This window comes from Thalia democratica, chromosome 9 (assembly GCF_965202585.1).
Source record: "Thalia democratica chromosome 9, ktThaDemo2.hap1.1, whole genome shotgun sequence".
Lineage (NCBI taxonomy): Eukaryota > Metazoa > Chordata > Thaliacea > Salpida > Salpidae > Thalia > Thalia democratica.
Window position 1 is genome coordinate 29,701,507 of NC_139173.1, and position 13,060 is coordinate 29,714,566.

The following is a 13,060-nucleotide window of genomic DNA, read 5'->3' on the forward strand; positions in this document are numbered from 1 at the left end:
AGCACATTCTATAGTGCCCAAAATGAAGAAAAATACATAACATATAAAACAAACAATTAGAAACACTCTAAGCTAAAAATTTATTACTGTATTTAATAAAAAAATATTAGAACAGTATTTTAGATTATCTTTTTTTTAAGTTTTAAAGATTTTCTGGGACACTAAACCAAAACTTGAGGCCCATGTACCACAAAATACCAAATATTAGGTTTAAAAATGCTGGTTTGAAAAATTATCTTTTAATTTAACTTGATCAGTTTGGTTATATAAAAAATAACACTTAGTTTAACACTTAAGAGTTCAAACTTATTTTAGCCCCATGAACAGTGAATGTAAAAATAAAGAGTACTGTATTAATTTTATTTTTTATAGGTTTAGAACTTTTAAACTTTATGCTTTTTTTTTAATTTAAGTAGCAGCTGACTCTGGAAATAGCGTGCCTAATATATTATTTTGTGCTAGCAAAGTTTTTTTAACCACTTTTTGATTTAAAGCATCTGGATACTTACATCTGTAGTTTAGCAGGCCAAAAACTAAATTAAGCATTTTTTAGTATCTTTCTATGTAAAATATGAAATTCACATAGTAAAAAATGAGCAGCTGGCAAGAAAAAGTAAGGGACTCGAAGTTGGCTCCTCTGAGGGCCCACACTCACTCAAGTCCACCAATCAACCCGAGCAGAAGGAAGCTGATGTCAATATCAACGTCAAGGGTCAACTTGGTTTCACGCCCTCTCACTGTTAGTGATTATTTATGATTTGTAAAAAATATTTTATTTTACTTGTTATTTTTATGCTGTGTTTTATCTAGACTGGACAACCACTGGATTCGTTCAAAACCAAAACTGGAGAAATTCAGCAAAGAGGTTTTTATTCAGACCTCATAAATCCGAGTGCAAACACAGTTTTAGGAGTTGGTTTTTGCAACTAAATGTTTAATATCTTTCTAGGAATGCTATGCTAGAATTATCCTTATTTTTGTAATATAAGTTATGAGTAGATAAATGAAGTACTCCCAACATTTTTCAAACATTATGATATATTCCACTGCTTTTCTTCAGAAATTTATTGCAGACTACTAAAAACTAAACAACAGTTTTCAAATAAAGAAAAGTATTTAATAAGTGATTTATAAGAGTACTAGAAATCAACACAAGACCATATAAACTTTTGTTATTAATATTGTAGGAAATTGGAACTGGCACTAAAAATACAACACAAGATTTGGTACAAAAAAGCTTTTCTCCTAAAAAGTTTCCATCAGGTAAGTAATTTAATTTTGTAAACTGTTTTACTTAAAATAGTTTTGGTAATAAAAAGATTATCTTTTTGTTGTAATCTGACTAGATTTTTAACATTAGGTTTTATTTAATGTGTTTACTTTTAATTTTTAAGTAGAGCAGTTTCAAATTGTATTTTAAATTTGTATATGCATAGATAAGAATTAAATAATTTAAAGCAATTTTCAAACCTTTTTTTATATGCAATGTTTTATTTTAAACAAAAAAAAAAACTCATTTTATTTTCTATGTTGAAATTGATATTGAATGTATTGGATGATTACATGACAATTCAAATGCAGACAACTTACTTAAATTCCAACAATTCAAGTTCTTAAAAAATATTTAAAAGACTATATCTCAATAAGTAAAATAAATTTGAAAAAAATGAAAAATACATATATAGATCTTACTAATATCTACAAGTCACTTTTTAAATACACATTACTTTTTTATTTTTGGCTGTTTCAATTTTTTTTTAAATCATTTGAATTGTCAGAATTTGAATTACCCAAATTGAATAGTCATGCACCCATATTGGATGTATTTCATTTATTACGTCTTACTACTGTAAAATATTTTTTTTTTTAATTTTTAATAAATTGCTAATTTTTATAAGGTTGTTTTTACCAAAGAAGCTAAGCTAAAAACATGAAGTATCAGTTTTTCACATTTCATTGTTGTAAGATCATAAGGTCTTGAATTTTCACTTTTTTAGTTTTTTGATAAAATATTCAGTGAAAACCTTTGAGCAACAAACAATAGAGGAGTTTAGAGAAACTATAAAGCGACAAAAGTTGGGGCCCAGCACGAAAATATTAGAAAAAAGCGTTTTTCCTGACTCGTCATGGAAACCGAAAGTTCAAACACCATTTTATGTTCCACCTGGTAATGTACCAAGAAAAATTGAGATTGAGAGGTTATTGGGTTTATTAATTAAAAGTTCTTTGTAAAAAGTTTTTAGCTCAGTTTTTTTGTGTAAAAATAAAATTTTTATTAAAACAGTAATTGTAATGGTTTTTAAAATTTCTATTTCTTTTTAATAATTTTATTTTACTAAATCCTTCAAAATTATTACTGTTTATTTCTTTATATGATTTAAAACGACAAATGTTATCTTTTATAGTGTATTTTACCACTGCTTTCTTAAATCTAAAAACATTAAACTTTTTACAACCTTATACTTTTCAGTACTGAATGTTTTTAAAACAAATACAACCTTTAGAGGCAAAAGAAGATTCGCCCAGCAAAACTTGCTGGAACTGTTGGAGCGTGCAAACGTGGATTGGAGAAGGCTAATCCCCAGGAAAGAAGACAAGCAGAAGAAGATAGTAATAAACAGTGAGAGCCAGGAGAACCCCTTCCCTCCACACCTTCCCCTGCACATCTTCGACAACTCCGACTACGACCCCAGGACCTGGCAGGAATGGTTGGGCATTGCTGTTGAGGACGGGGTGCAGAAACCGGTGCCCGGAAAGGCTTTGCTGCCCAATGAAGGTTTTCGTCGGGTTGTTGTACTTGATAAATGTAAAGCTTATTAGCCAGTTCGTACCGTTAAGAATTTTTTGCTAAATACAAACTGATTGGTGGAAATCAATATGATGTATTGAAAATAATAAGAAAGTTTTAATTTGGTTGCATTAGTGAATAATTACAAAAAAAATATACATACTATCGTATCAACATATAAGTTATTCAATAATCTAAAATAAAGATGACAACAATGAAACTGAGTACTCCTGGGTGGAAGTGGGTGTTGTCAACTACAATCCCCACAAATCTCAGTGGCTCGTTCTCAGGACTGAACATCTGAAAGACATCTACCACAACGGTATCAAAGATGAAAGTTTGTGTTTGTAGCGTTTTTAATTAAGAAAAACATTTTTTTGTGTGTTTTAGATATAAATATGTACATTTTGCGCCAATAGGAAGCATACTGTGTACTGTTTTAGTAAAAAATTTAAGTTGTACTTTTATTAAAAAAGAAACAAATTCTAGAACCGGGTTACTGGATCCCCAGAATCAGGTTGATGTTTGCTGCAGAAGACGCGAGAATTTTCGCAAAAAGAATAACTGAAGCCTACTTCTTGAGGGCCACCACTGAAGGTCTTTTAAGGTTGTTCAACTATTGTTGACTTATTTTATTGACTTCTGTGTATTTTTTAATGAGATCTTGTTTCTGCTATAAAGTTTTTGACAAGTTTTCATTTTTATTTTTTAAAGTTGTAACCAGTTGTAAATTGGTTATTGAATTTTTGATAAACATAGCAGCTAAAATATAAAATAAATAAGTGTAAAAAATAAACAAAAACAAAAAATTAAATTAACGGATTAAACTTAATTAAACACAATGTGAAATAAAAACTTTATTGTGAAACAGGTACAACCTGTATATAGACTGCATGCCTATGGAGCATTTGAGCAATATTGAGGATGAATTTTATGAAAATATACAATCAAAAGCTCTTTCCACTCCTGGTGTTCTGAAAGGTGGTCAAATGAGCGAGATGTCAGTTTATATTGCTTTTATATATCTTGATTAAAAATATATAATATTTTGTTATTTTTTCTGAAGACTTAGTATAGAAAGCAAGCATGATTTAAAAAAATGAACAATCAAGTTTTTCCGAAGTAAACAAAGTTTCAAACATCTTTTTTTAACACTAATAGTTTTATAAACTACTTACGTTTTATCTAAACTCTCACGATCATTTTCATTGATTCTCCCAAAAAATTATATATAAAAAATGGGAGCCGATCATTTCTAACCCGCTATCATTTCTAACCCGATCACTTCTAACCCGATCACTTCTAACCCGATCACTTCTAACCCGATCATTTCTAACCCGATCACTTCTAACCCGATCACTTCTGACCCGATCACTTCTAACCCGATCATTTCTAACCCGATCACTTCTAACCCAATCACTTCTAACCCGATCATTTCTAACCCGATCATTTCTAACCCGATCACTTCTAATCTGATCATTTCTAACCCGATCACTTCTAACCCGATCACTTCTAACCCGATCACTTCTAACCCGATCACTTCTAACCCGATCATTTCTAACCCGATCATTTCTAACCCAATCACTTCTAACCCGATCACTTCTAACAAGATCATTTCTAACCCAATCACTTCTAACCCAATTAAACCCGATCATTTCTAACCCGATCATTTCTAACCCGATCACTTCTAACCCGATCATTTCTAACCCGATCGTTTCTAACCCATTTTACTTATGTTACGTTTTTATTTTTTAATCTAAATTTCATGCAAAAACAAACTAGTCTTAATGAAGTTATTAAAATAATAATAAAAAAATTAAACTTTTAGTTACTTTAAACATAATAATTTATTGTGTTACGAAAAATTATTTTTAGTATAAATTTTAATTTTAGTATTAACTTAACATATTCTTAATATATTTTTATTACCTCATTATCCTACACATATTTTTAGTTTTTTTCTATTATTTTTTTTTGTTTTTCAATACACTTTAAGAGACGTTTTTCGTTAATCATATACAATTTACTAAATTTTTTACCTTAAAGTATTTTGAACTCTTCTTTGTAGGATTTTAAAATAAGCAGTGATAATTATATCTTAGTTGGATCTTATTGTAATTAACGTGACTAAAATAGTTTTAACATAAGCAAATTTTAAAAAGTCAACTCTTACAATTGTAATATTCAGATACAAAAACTTTTATGTTACGGTTTAAAGACTGCATTGAAAGTCTTACGTAAATGTTCTGTTATTGCTAACTAATCTATTAACCTTTTAAAGTAGCGTAGTTTTAAGTTTCATCTTAATAACTTATACAAGTTGTTATGCAACTTGCATAGGCCTATAAAGATAATGGAATTCAAACAAACATTAGGAGAAGCTAAAAACTTTTATTATATTAAGTGGAAAAGCATGGTTTTTAATAGAAACTAGCTATTAAAATAGTTATGTCATATAACTAAACCGCGAAAGTTGTTATGTCGATTGCCGTATGTATTTCACATCATTAATAAATTCCTACTAAGTTTTAGAGCAAAAAAATTGTTTAACACTAACAGTTAAACAGACAAGTTTATTTGTATAACAAGTTCGAGGGTAATTAAATCTCGCCTATGTTTTAATTGCGACTTAAATTAGTACTTTAATTGACAAACACTTCTTTAAAATTACTTTATTATGAGCAGTTGAAATAACGTAAGTAAAAACAAAATAAGTTTTAAAAATAAAACATTTTGAAATAGAATAATAAATTAATTATAGTTGAATTAAGTATAATTATGAGCAGAATTTTATAAAAACTCCATTTATTACACGATTATTACACAAAACATATTTATTTTTTATTCATTACAGTAAAGCCAGCTTGCAGTCTATTGACTTTATTCTCGGTGGTTTTTTGCAACTATAAATTTCTATAAATATGATGAGTTTTTTCTTAATTAAAAATTTAAACCTATATACAAACACAATACAAACTGGTTTTATTATTTTGTTATAAGTTTTTAAGTTATATAGTTTAATCTAGTAAATTATACTTACATTTCAAATATAATGATCGCTAAATATTCTAAAATTTTTGTGTTTTTGAAAACATGTAAAACAATAACTTTCAAAAGATATCAAGAAAATTATTTTAGAAATATCTACTATTATTCGTGAGAATAATCGTGTTTTTGCAAGTTTAAATTTTGAAAACTTTTAAATTTTTATGAAAAATGTAAATTTATTTTGCCCAACATAAATTTTATTTCAAAAGAAAAAGTTAAAATGCGTAATAATAAGTTTTCGACACTAAACTTTCATAGTTAAGTTTATTATAACTAGATATAACTTAATTAAAGTTAATCTTTAAATACAATTTACCAGTTGTTTTAAGAATAAAAATTAAATTAAAGTTCGAGTAAATGACAAGTTCTGAATATTTAAAAAACCTTCTACCTTTACTTCTGGCTTTGTATTAAACAGTATACACTTTCGTTTAAAGAACTTAGATTTAATGATATTAGTTTTAAATGAAACCACCATTATAATTACAATTACTAAATTTTATTAACTATGTTATTTAAAGTTTCATAAACGCTGATATTAATATTTTTAAAAAGTTGTATTTCATATAAATTCTCCCTGAATTTGGAGGCAAATTGGTAATCTGATTTCTACACTTAAAAAATATATTAACCATATAGAATCATTTCAAAAGAAAATACAGAATAGACTTTAACCGCTGCGATACTTATTATATTTCTTACATTGACGACTATCAAAACTTAATATTTAATCTTTAGAATACAAAAGACTTATACTTTTTCTAAAGCTTTTTAAAACTAATTAACTACACTTAATTAATAATCCAATTTTAAACCTTATTGTCAAAACAATAAATGAACCAATAAATATCAACAATTGATTTTTATAAAAAGCTATCTGAACATTAGGTTTTATTTTAAACAAAATAAACTATACTTCAAAAAAAAAACAATTTTGTTGAGATTAATTTTTTTTAAACAAATCTTTATCTTTAAAAAATAATAAATTAATATATTAATACAGATCGCTTAAATAAATTTCGGGTTAGATATGATCGGGTTAGAAACGATCGGGTTAGATATGATCGGGTTAGAAATGATCGGGTTTAATCGGGTTAGAAGTGATTGGGTTAGAAATGATCTTGTTAGAAGTGATCGGGTTAGAAATGATCGGGTTAGAAGTGATCGGGTTAGAAATGATCGGGTTAAAAATGATCGGGTTAGAAGTGATCGGGTTAGAAGTGATCGGGTTAGAAATGATTGGGTTAGAAATGATCGGGTTAGAAATGATCGGGTTAGAAGTGATCGGGTTAGAAATGATCGGGTTAGAAGTGATCGGGTTAGAAGTGATCGGGTTACAAGTGATCGGGTTTGAAGTGATCGGGTTAGAAATGATCAGGTTAGAAGTGATCGGGTTAGAAATGATCGGGTTAGAAATGATCGGGTTAGAAATGATCGGGTTAGAAGTGATCGAGTTAGAAATGATCAGGTTAGAAATGATAGCGAGTTAGAAATGATAGTAAACCATAAAAAATACAACAACAGAGTGAGCAGCAACCTGACGACGCTGAAGCGTCAGATAAACTTGGAATACCAGAGATCCATGAACAAGATCGTGTTTGATAAAGTCGTGGACGAGGATCGCAAATCCTTCTCCTACATCACTCTTCCTCGCAAAAGCGATCCTTTCGACTACGGACCCAGTTTGTTTATTTATTAATTAGTTTAGCTTTATGGATACTATTTTTGTTTGAAAAAGTTTTATCGAAAGCTTTCTATTAGTTAAACATCCTTCAATTCCGAATACTTTTTGTACTTTGTTTCACCTTTTTTTTTTGAAAACATTTATTTAGTTTAACGTAAAGCTGTTTTATTTAAGATGATAAATTTAAAGTAGTTCATTTTATAAACAAGAATGACTATAATTTTTGGTCCAATGTGTGTGTAGGATTTTATACAAACATAATTATTTATTTTAGTGAAAGTTGATATCGAAAATAGTGAATTCGATTATGAAGAACACCAACAAGCTTTTGCATTCAACTCAATATTGACAAGAATCGAAGTTATCAAGGCTTCTTGTAAGGTAGTAATCAACTAAACATTAACAAACAAAATTGATTTTGATGTATAATTGGATTAAATAAAATAAGTTACAGTATTTTATGTATCCAAAAAATATGGTTTTCTTTAAGTTTTTTTATTTTACATTTGTTAAATGTTTTCGTAATTATAAGCTGAACTGAGTCTATATAAAATGTTTTTTTTAAGGCTGCTAGATGGGTGTAAAGTATTATAACTAAATTATATAAAAATTATAAAACATTTTATCTCAACCACTACACCTGATCGAACTTAAGTCAGTAAGTACTAGAAATGATTTATTATTACAAGCATAAAAAAAATCATTTGTTATTAAATACAAAAATAATTTCAGAATACTTGACTTAAGAGTGCAAGTTTCAAAACTGTGATTTTAGTAAAATTTTGTTATGACTAAAGACTCAATTTATTTAAAAGATACACGATGAGTGCAACAAAGTGAAATCAATGTCGCTTTTTTATTCGTCTCTCAACAAACCAATGAAGTTAGAAGATTTCGAACAAACCCAATCTCAAGCTTTCACTACGGTTAGAAGCTAATTATAATTCATTTACTTCTTAAAAATCAAAAAATAAAATTAAAAAGATAAATAAGGTTTTTAAATTATAAGCTGAATCTCAGTAAAAAGTTCGTAAAAAATGTGATAACTATGGTTATATAAGCTATATTCAACATTTTACTAAGATAAATGATAAGTAAATGTAAAGGGTACTCCTTTAGCACAAAAGGTCTCGACAAAATTTATTTCGGAGACAATATTAACATTAAATTTATTTAAACAAAGGCAATGTCGTTTTACCCTACATGAATCTTCAAACATAAAAGATAATGGTTACCACAATTGTAAAAACCTTTTGAATCTCAACAAACAGGTGAACGTGTACATAAAAGACAAGTGGATACTGACGCTGAAGAACTCGGTGCGCGGTTGTTTCCAGTACAGCGGCAAGGGCTGGTACAATATGGACGAGACCAACTGGACCATTTACATGCTGTCCAAGCTCAAAAGGTTCATGGAAATGGTCAAGTACTTGATGCAGGTTTTTGTCGAGATTGTTATAGTATATTCCGGTAGCTTTTTTTTTAAACATAAACAATAATTTAGAAAATGTTCACTAGTTGTAGTTAAAACATATTTTTACTGAATTAGCGTAAAAATTTTAATTATATAATAATTGAAAATTTTTTTAAACATACAAAATCTTGGTAAATTAATTTTCCATGACCAAAGTATACTACAACTTATCAAGTTTTAAGAATTCAGTCAAAACGGTTCTGAACAAAACGTATATGTGTTTAAAATAAAGTGTTATATAACCACTTGTTAATTAATCAAATCAATATTTTAGGACACGATTAGGTACCTGGTGATAGACTCCTTGTACAAGTTCGACCAGACGATACAGGACGCGTGCCACCAAGTGTTGGACGTGAAACCCGAAATGGAGTGGCGATCAGACCTGAAAACTTCAGACCTGAAACCGAAGAGGAATCCCCTGTTCGCCATCGAGCTCATAATGAGTTTGTTTTATGAAATATATTAGATAATAATTTTTCTAATTTGTTATTTTAATTATTATTTTTGTCTTTCTTTTTTTCCTATATGTTACAAACAAGGTTGGTTATACACTTTACAAATGCTTTAGTAAAGTTTAGAAATATGTGTTTAAGTTTTTTTAAATCGATACTTTGGTTTGTTGAAACAAGTCTCATATAAGCACATAATTAATACTATCTTTAATATAAAGACTAGATCCACGTTTAGTATCATTAAAACGAGAGTTTTGTACTTTTTTTAAGGTGCCTTATGAATGTGAAAATAAACAATATCATTAAAATATCTAATTTCACTGACTGACATAGTGTGTCGTACAATTTCAATTAATACTAATGACTCTCAAAGTATGTTAAAACTTCCATCAAAAGTAATTTTTTATTGCTAAAGTCACGTACACGAAATTTACACCAAAATTAAAATTATATATATATATATTTGACATTTCAATGTGTGAAACAGCTGTTTAAATTATATTTTTTATATAATTAGATAAATAAATAAATATATATATATATATTTTCACCCACAGGCGAGGAGGGAGTGTCGTACAGCACGTCGTTGGACCACTTCAGCGAGACGGTGGTCGACCTGTTCAACCGGGCCATCGCCGCCACCCAGCAGGTCCCCAACCTGGAGAAGTTCATCCTGCAGAAGCTGTTCTGGCGGGACGACGTCTTGCTGGAGTCCGTGGGATCCAGGGAGCCGTGGGTGTGCAAGTTGAGGCAGAGCATCAAGTTGGTGACAATTATCTGAAAAGCTCTATTTGTTTTTATATATTGCTGGAAATTTTTCGCGGGATATTTAACTTTAAGTGCTTTTTTGAATGTAAATGCTTGTAAATTGGTGCGGAATTTTCTTGATTTATGTATGTATACTATTTAAGTATATAAAAAAATACTAGATTTAGCTGTGATGGTGAAAGCTTAGGCAAATCATCAGGTTGGTTTTGTGCAATGCTAGATTTTACTAAGGTGCTTGTTTGTATGATAATTGAAAAGCATTTTTGTGCATCACAAACATCCTTACACAGTATTATGAGCGAATGAGTGGTCTGAAGTGTTTCTTTAAAACATTTTATTACGATGTTTAAGATTTACATATTTTCATAAGTGGTTCGACGTATATTCTCCGAGTAACATTTTTACTGATAAAGTTTGCTTATTAAATTGGTTTTTTTTTTAAATATAAGTACAATATTCGGTGTAGTTTTTTAGTTTATTCTTAAATGACTACAGTGTTACAACAACGATGATTTTGATAACTTTTAACAATATCATAAATGTTACTCAGAGATGCAATTGATCAAGCTGTCATTCCGTTGAAGGCTTATGCGAAGAAGTACGAATGTTATTTGGACATTCACAATATAACCATACAAAAGTTTATCACGTAAGTCGTTTCGAAACTTTTTTAAAAGTTTTTAATTTTTCTTTACTTGCTTAAAATTGCATGCAAAAATGTTTAAGAGCCTTTAAAATGTTAATGATTACCATAAACAACTAACTTATAATAGTTTGTAGTGAGAGCTATTACTTATACTTTTTTTTATACTTATAACAATTAGTTTTTTAATTACTACTAACAATTAGAAATACTATATTTCATAAAACGCAGTTAACATTGTTTTTATTATTTACTTGCATACTAATGACAAACATTTAAAAAGCGACTTCGGAAACCCGGAAAAGAGCGCGAAAGACGTGAAAGTCGCTCATGCGGAACACATGCGGGAGGCGGACCTGATATTCAAGAACCTGCCGACGAGCATCGTGATTGGTCCGTTCCACATCAGTACGGAGCAGGTGCGGAAGGACCTGGTCAAGAAGAGGCACCAGCTGGCCCAGGCCTGCCTCGAGTACCTCAACAACAAAGTGCGGGACATGGCAACCGCGGTTAGTTGACGCGAAGTTGTATGTGCGGAGTAGCTCCCTAAAAAGGGGCAATATCGCCCCGTTTGGAAAACACTGATGTTGAATGTTGAAAAGTATTGGTTGAAAATTTAAAAATAAATCTTTGTGGTAGTGAAAGTTGTTAAGGTGAATAATAAAAAACAAGGTTGCTTTTGATCAGATTATGTTGATGTAAAGTTGTATATACAAAAATATTAATGGTTAATAGAATTTCATCCTAAATCTTACAATCCTAAATAAGGATTGCATAATAAGGGATGTTTTGAAGTTTATTTTTTTATATAACAAAACTTAATTAAAATTAAACTCTTTTTAAATTAAAAAATACCTCCAACAAAATCATTTCCTACAGGCCAACAATTCCTTTTATAAATTTAATTCTAAAAAAGTATTGTAAGATTACGAGTGTTTTAAAATGCAGTATTTTCTAAGTTTTCTTTCATTGAATTAACTTAATTTAAAGCTCTAGCAATACGTAAACTTTAAGTTATCAAAAATAAAATCCCCGCCAACGAAACTATTTCACAACAGACCAACGACGACTGCAAGGCCATCCAGCGGCAGTTGAACGCCAAGCTGAACCACATCGAGGACCTGTCGGAGTGCAGGGAATGGATGCTGGGCATTCCCCAGAAGCTGCACGACCACCAGGAAAAAGTGAAGGAGTGCGTCACCTTGTGGGAGACCCTGGAAAAGTTCAACTACGAGTTGTCCCACGACGATTTCACCACAAAGTGAGTGTTTTATGTATTGTATTTATATTTGCACTATTTAGTCGGACAATTGAGCCACGATGATTTCAATACCAAATAGTTATTTTGTTTTGTTATAATTAAGTTCTAATTAAACATACGTAATGTTTTATTTGTTTTAAATAAAAGCTCATAATACAATATATACTGTTTAACAAATTATATTAAATACTGTAGTATATGGTATTAACAAATTAGTAAACATACATAAAATTATATTTATGCCATTCCCTTTCTTTGTTTTTTATGAACAAATCGCTAAGTTATAGGAATACTGGTTTTTATATACTCAATCTATAAAGCTGTATTTTCTAATAAAAAATTAAGCATTAATTTATTTGGAACCGTACGTTTCAAAGATACTTACCTAGAAATAAATTTTAAGTTGTGTTAGTTTTATTTAAGCTTTGGTTCATAAAATGTTTTACACTATACACCAGTATTTGAAGACTACTCACGAAAAAGTAAAACAACATAATTTTAACTTCAACCAAGGTGGCAAGCGATCGGGTTCCCGAGGAAGATAAACGATCAGGTGGAGGAGACGGAGGTGCAGCATCAGGAAATCGAGGAGTCGTTCAGGCAGCTTCAGGAGGAAAACCAGGCCGCCTTCTCGGACGTGCTGGACGATTTGCAGGTTTGAAATAAAATTTTTAGCAAGTTTAAGGTACGCAGGGGCGAAGTTTGTTTGTAATAAGTATATGCGTTAAAAAATATTTATGTTAATAAAAGCGATTTAGCTTTATTTCTCCGACGTGTTGTATGGTTTGGAAATTACGAGTTGATATTTTAAATTTATGTACATAAAGTTGCGAAATTTTGCGTGTCTTAGATATTTTATTTATCAAATATAAATGTGTTTTACAAAAAAAAAGCGTTTTATACTAGAAGTACTTCGAATTGAATGTTTTAATGGTTACT

The 13,060-nt window shown here is 29.7% G+C and overlaps 1 protein-coding gene across 1 annotated transcript in view; it reads left to right on the forward strand.

The window, feature by feature from the left end:
- Positions 1-606: 606 nt before the first annotated feature.
- The window catches only part of LOC145844464 (dynein axonemal heavy chain 1-like), a 61,589-nt gene continuing 49,135 nt past the window's right edge, over positions 607-13,060 (forward strand). Inside the window, exons 1-18 of the mRNA XM_082951869.1 lie at positions 607-739; positions 811-912; positions 1,188-1,263; positions 2,018-2,198; positions 2,505-2,776; positions 2,994-3,131; positions 3,245-3,395; positions 3,660-3,788; positions 7,361-7,518; positions 7,795-7,901; positions 8,336-8,446; positions 8,792-8,959; positions 9,269-9,440; positions 10,007-10,211; positions 10,768-10,866; positions 11,144-11,369; positions 11,919-12,121; positions 12,635-12,776. Of these exons, the coding sequence (XP_082807995.1) occupies positions 692-739; positions 811-912; positions 1,188-1,263; positions 2,018-2,198; positions 2,505-2,776; positions 2,994-3,131; positions 3,245-3,395; positions 3,660-3,788; positions 7,361-7,518; positions 7,795-7,901; positions 8,336-8,446; positions 8,792-8,959; positions 9,269-9,440; positions 10,007-10,211; positions 10,768-10,866; positions 11,144-11,369; positions 11,919-12,121; positions 12,635-12,776 (2,688 nt within the window). The 5' untranslated portion in view covers positions 607-691. The remainder of the gene's footprint in view (positions 740-810; positions 913-1,187; positions 1,264-2,017; positions 2,199-2,504; positions 2,777-2,993; positions 3,132-3,244; positions 3,396-3,659; positions 3,789-7,360; positions 7,519-7,794; positions 7,902-8,335; positions 8,447-8,791; positions 8,960-9,268; positions 9,441-10,006; positions 10,212-10,767; positions 10,867-11,143; positions 11,370-11,918; positions 12,122-12,634; positions 12,777-13,060) is intronic.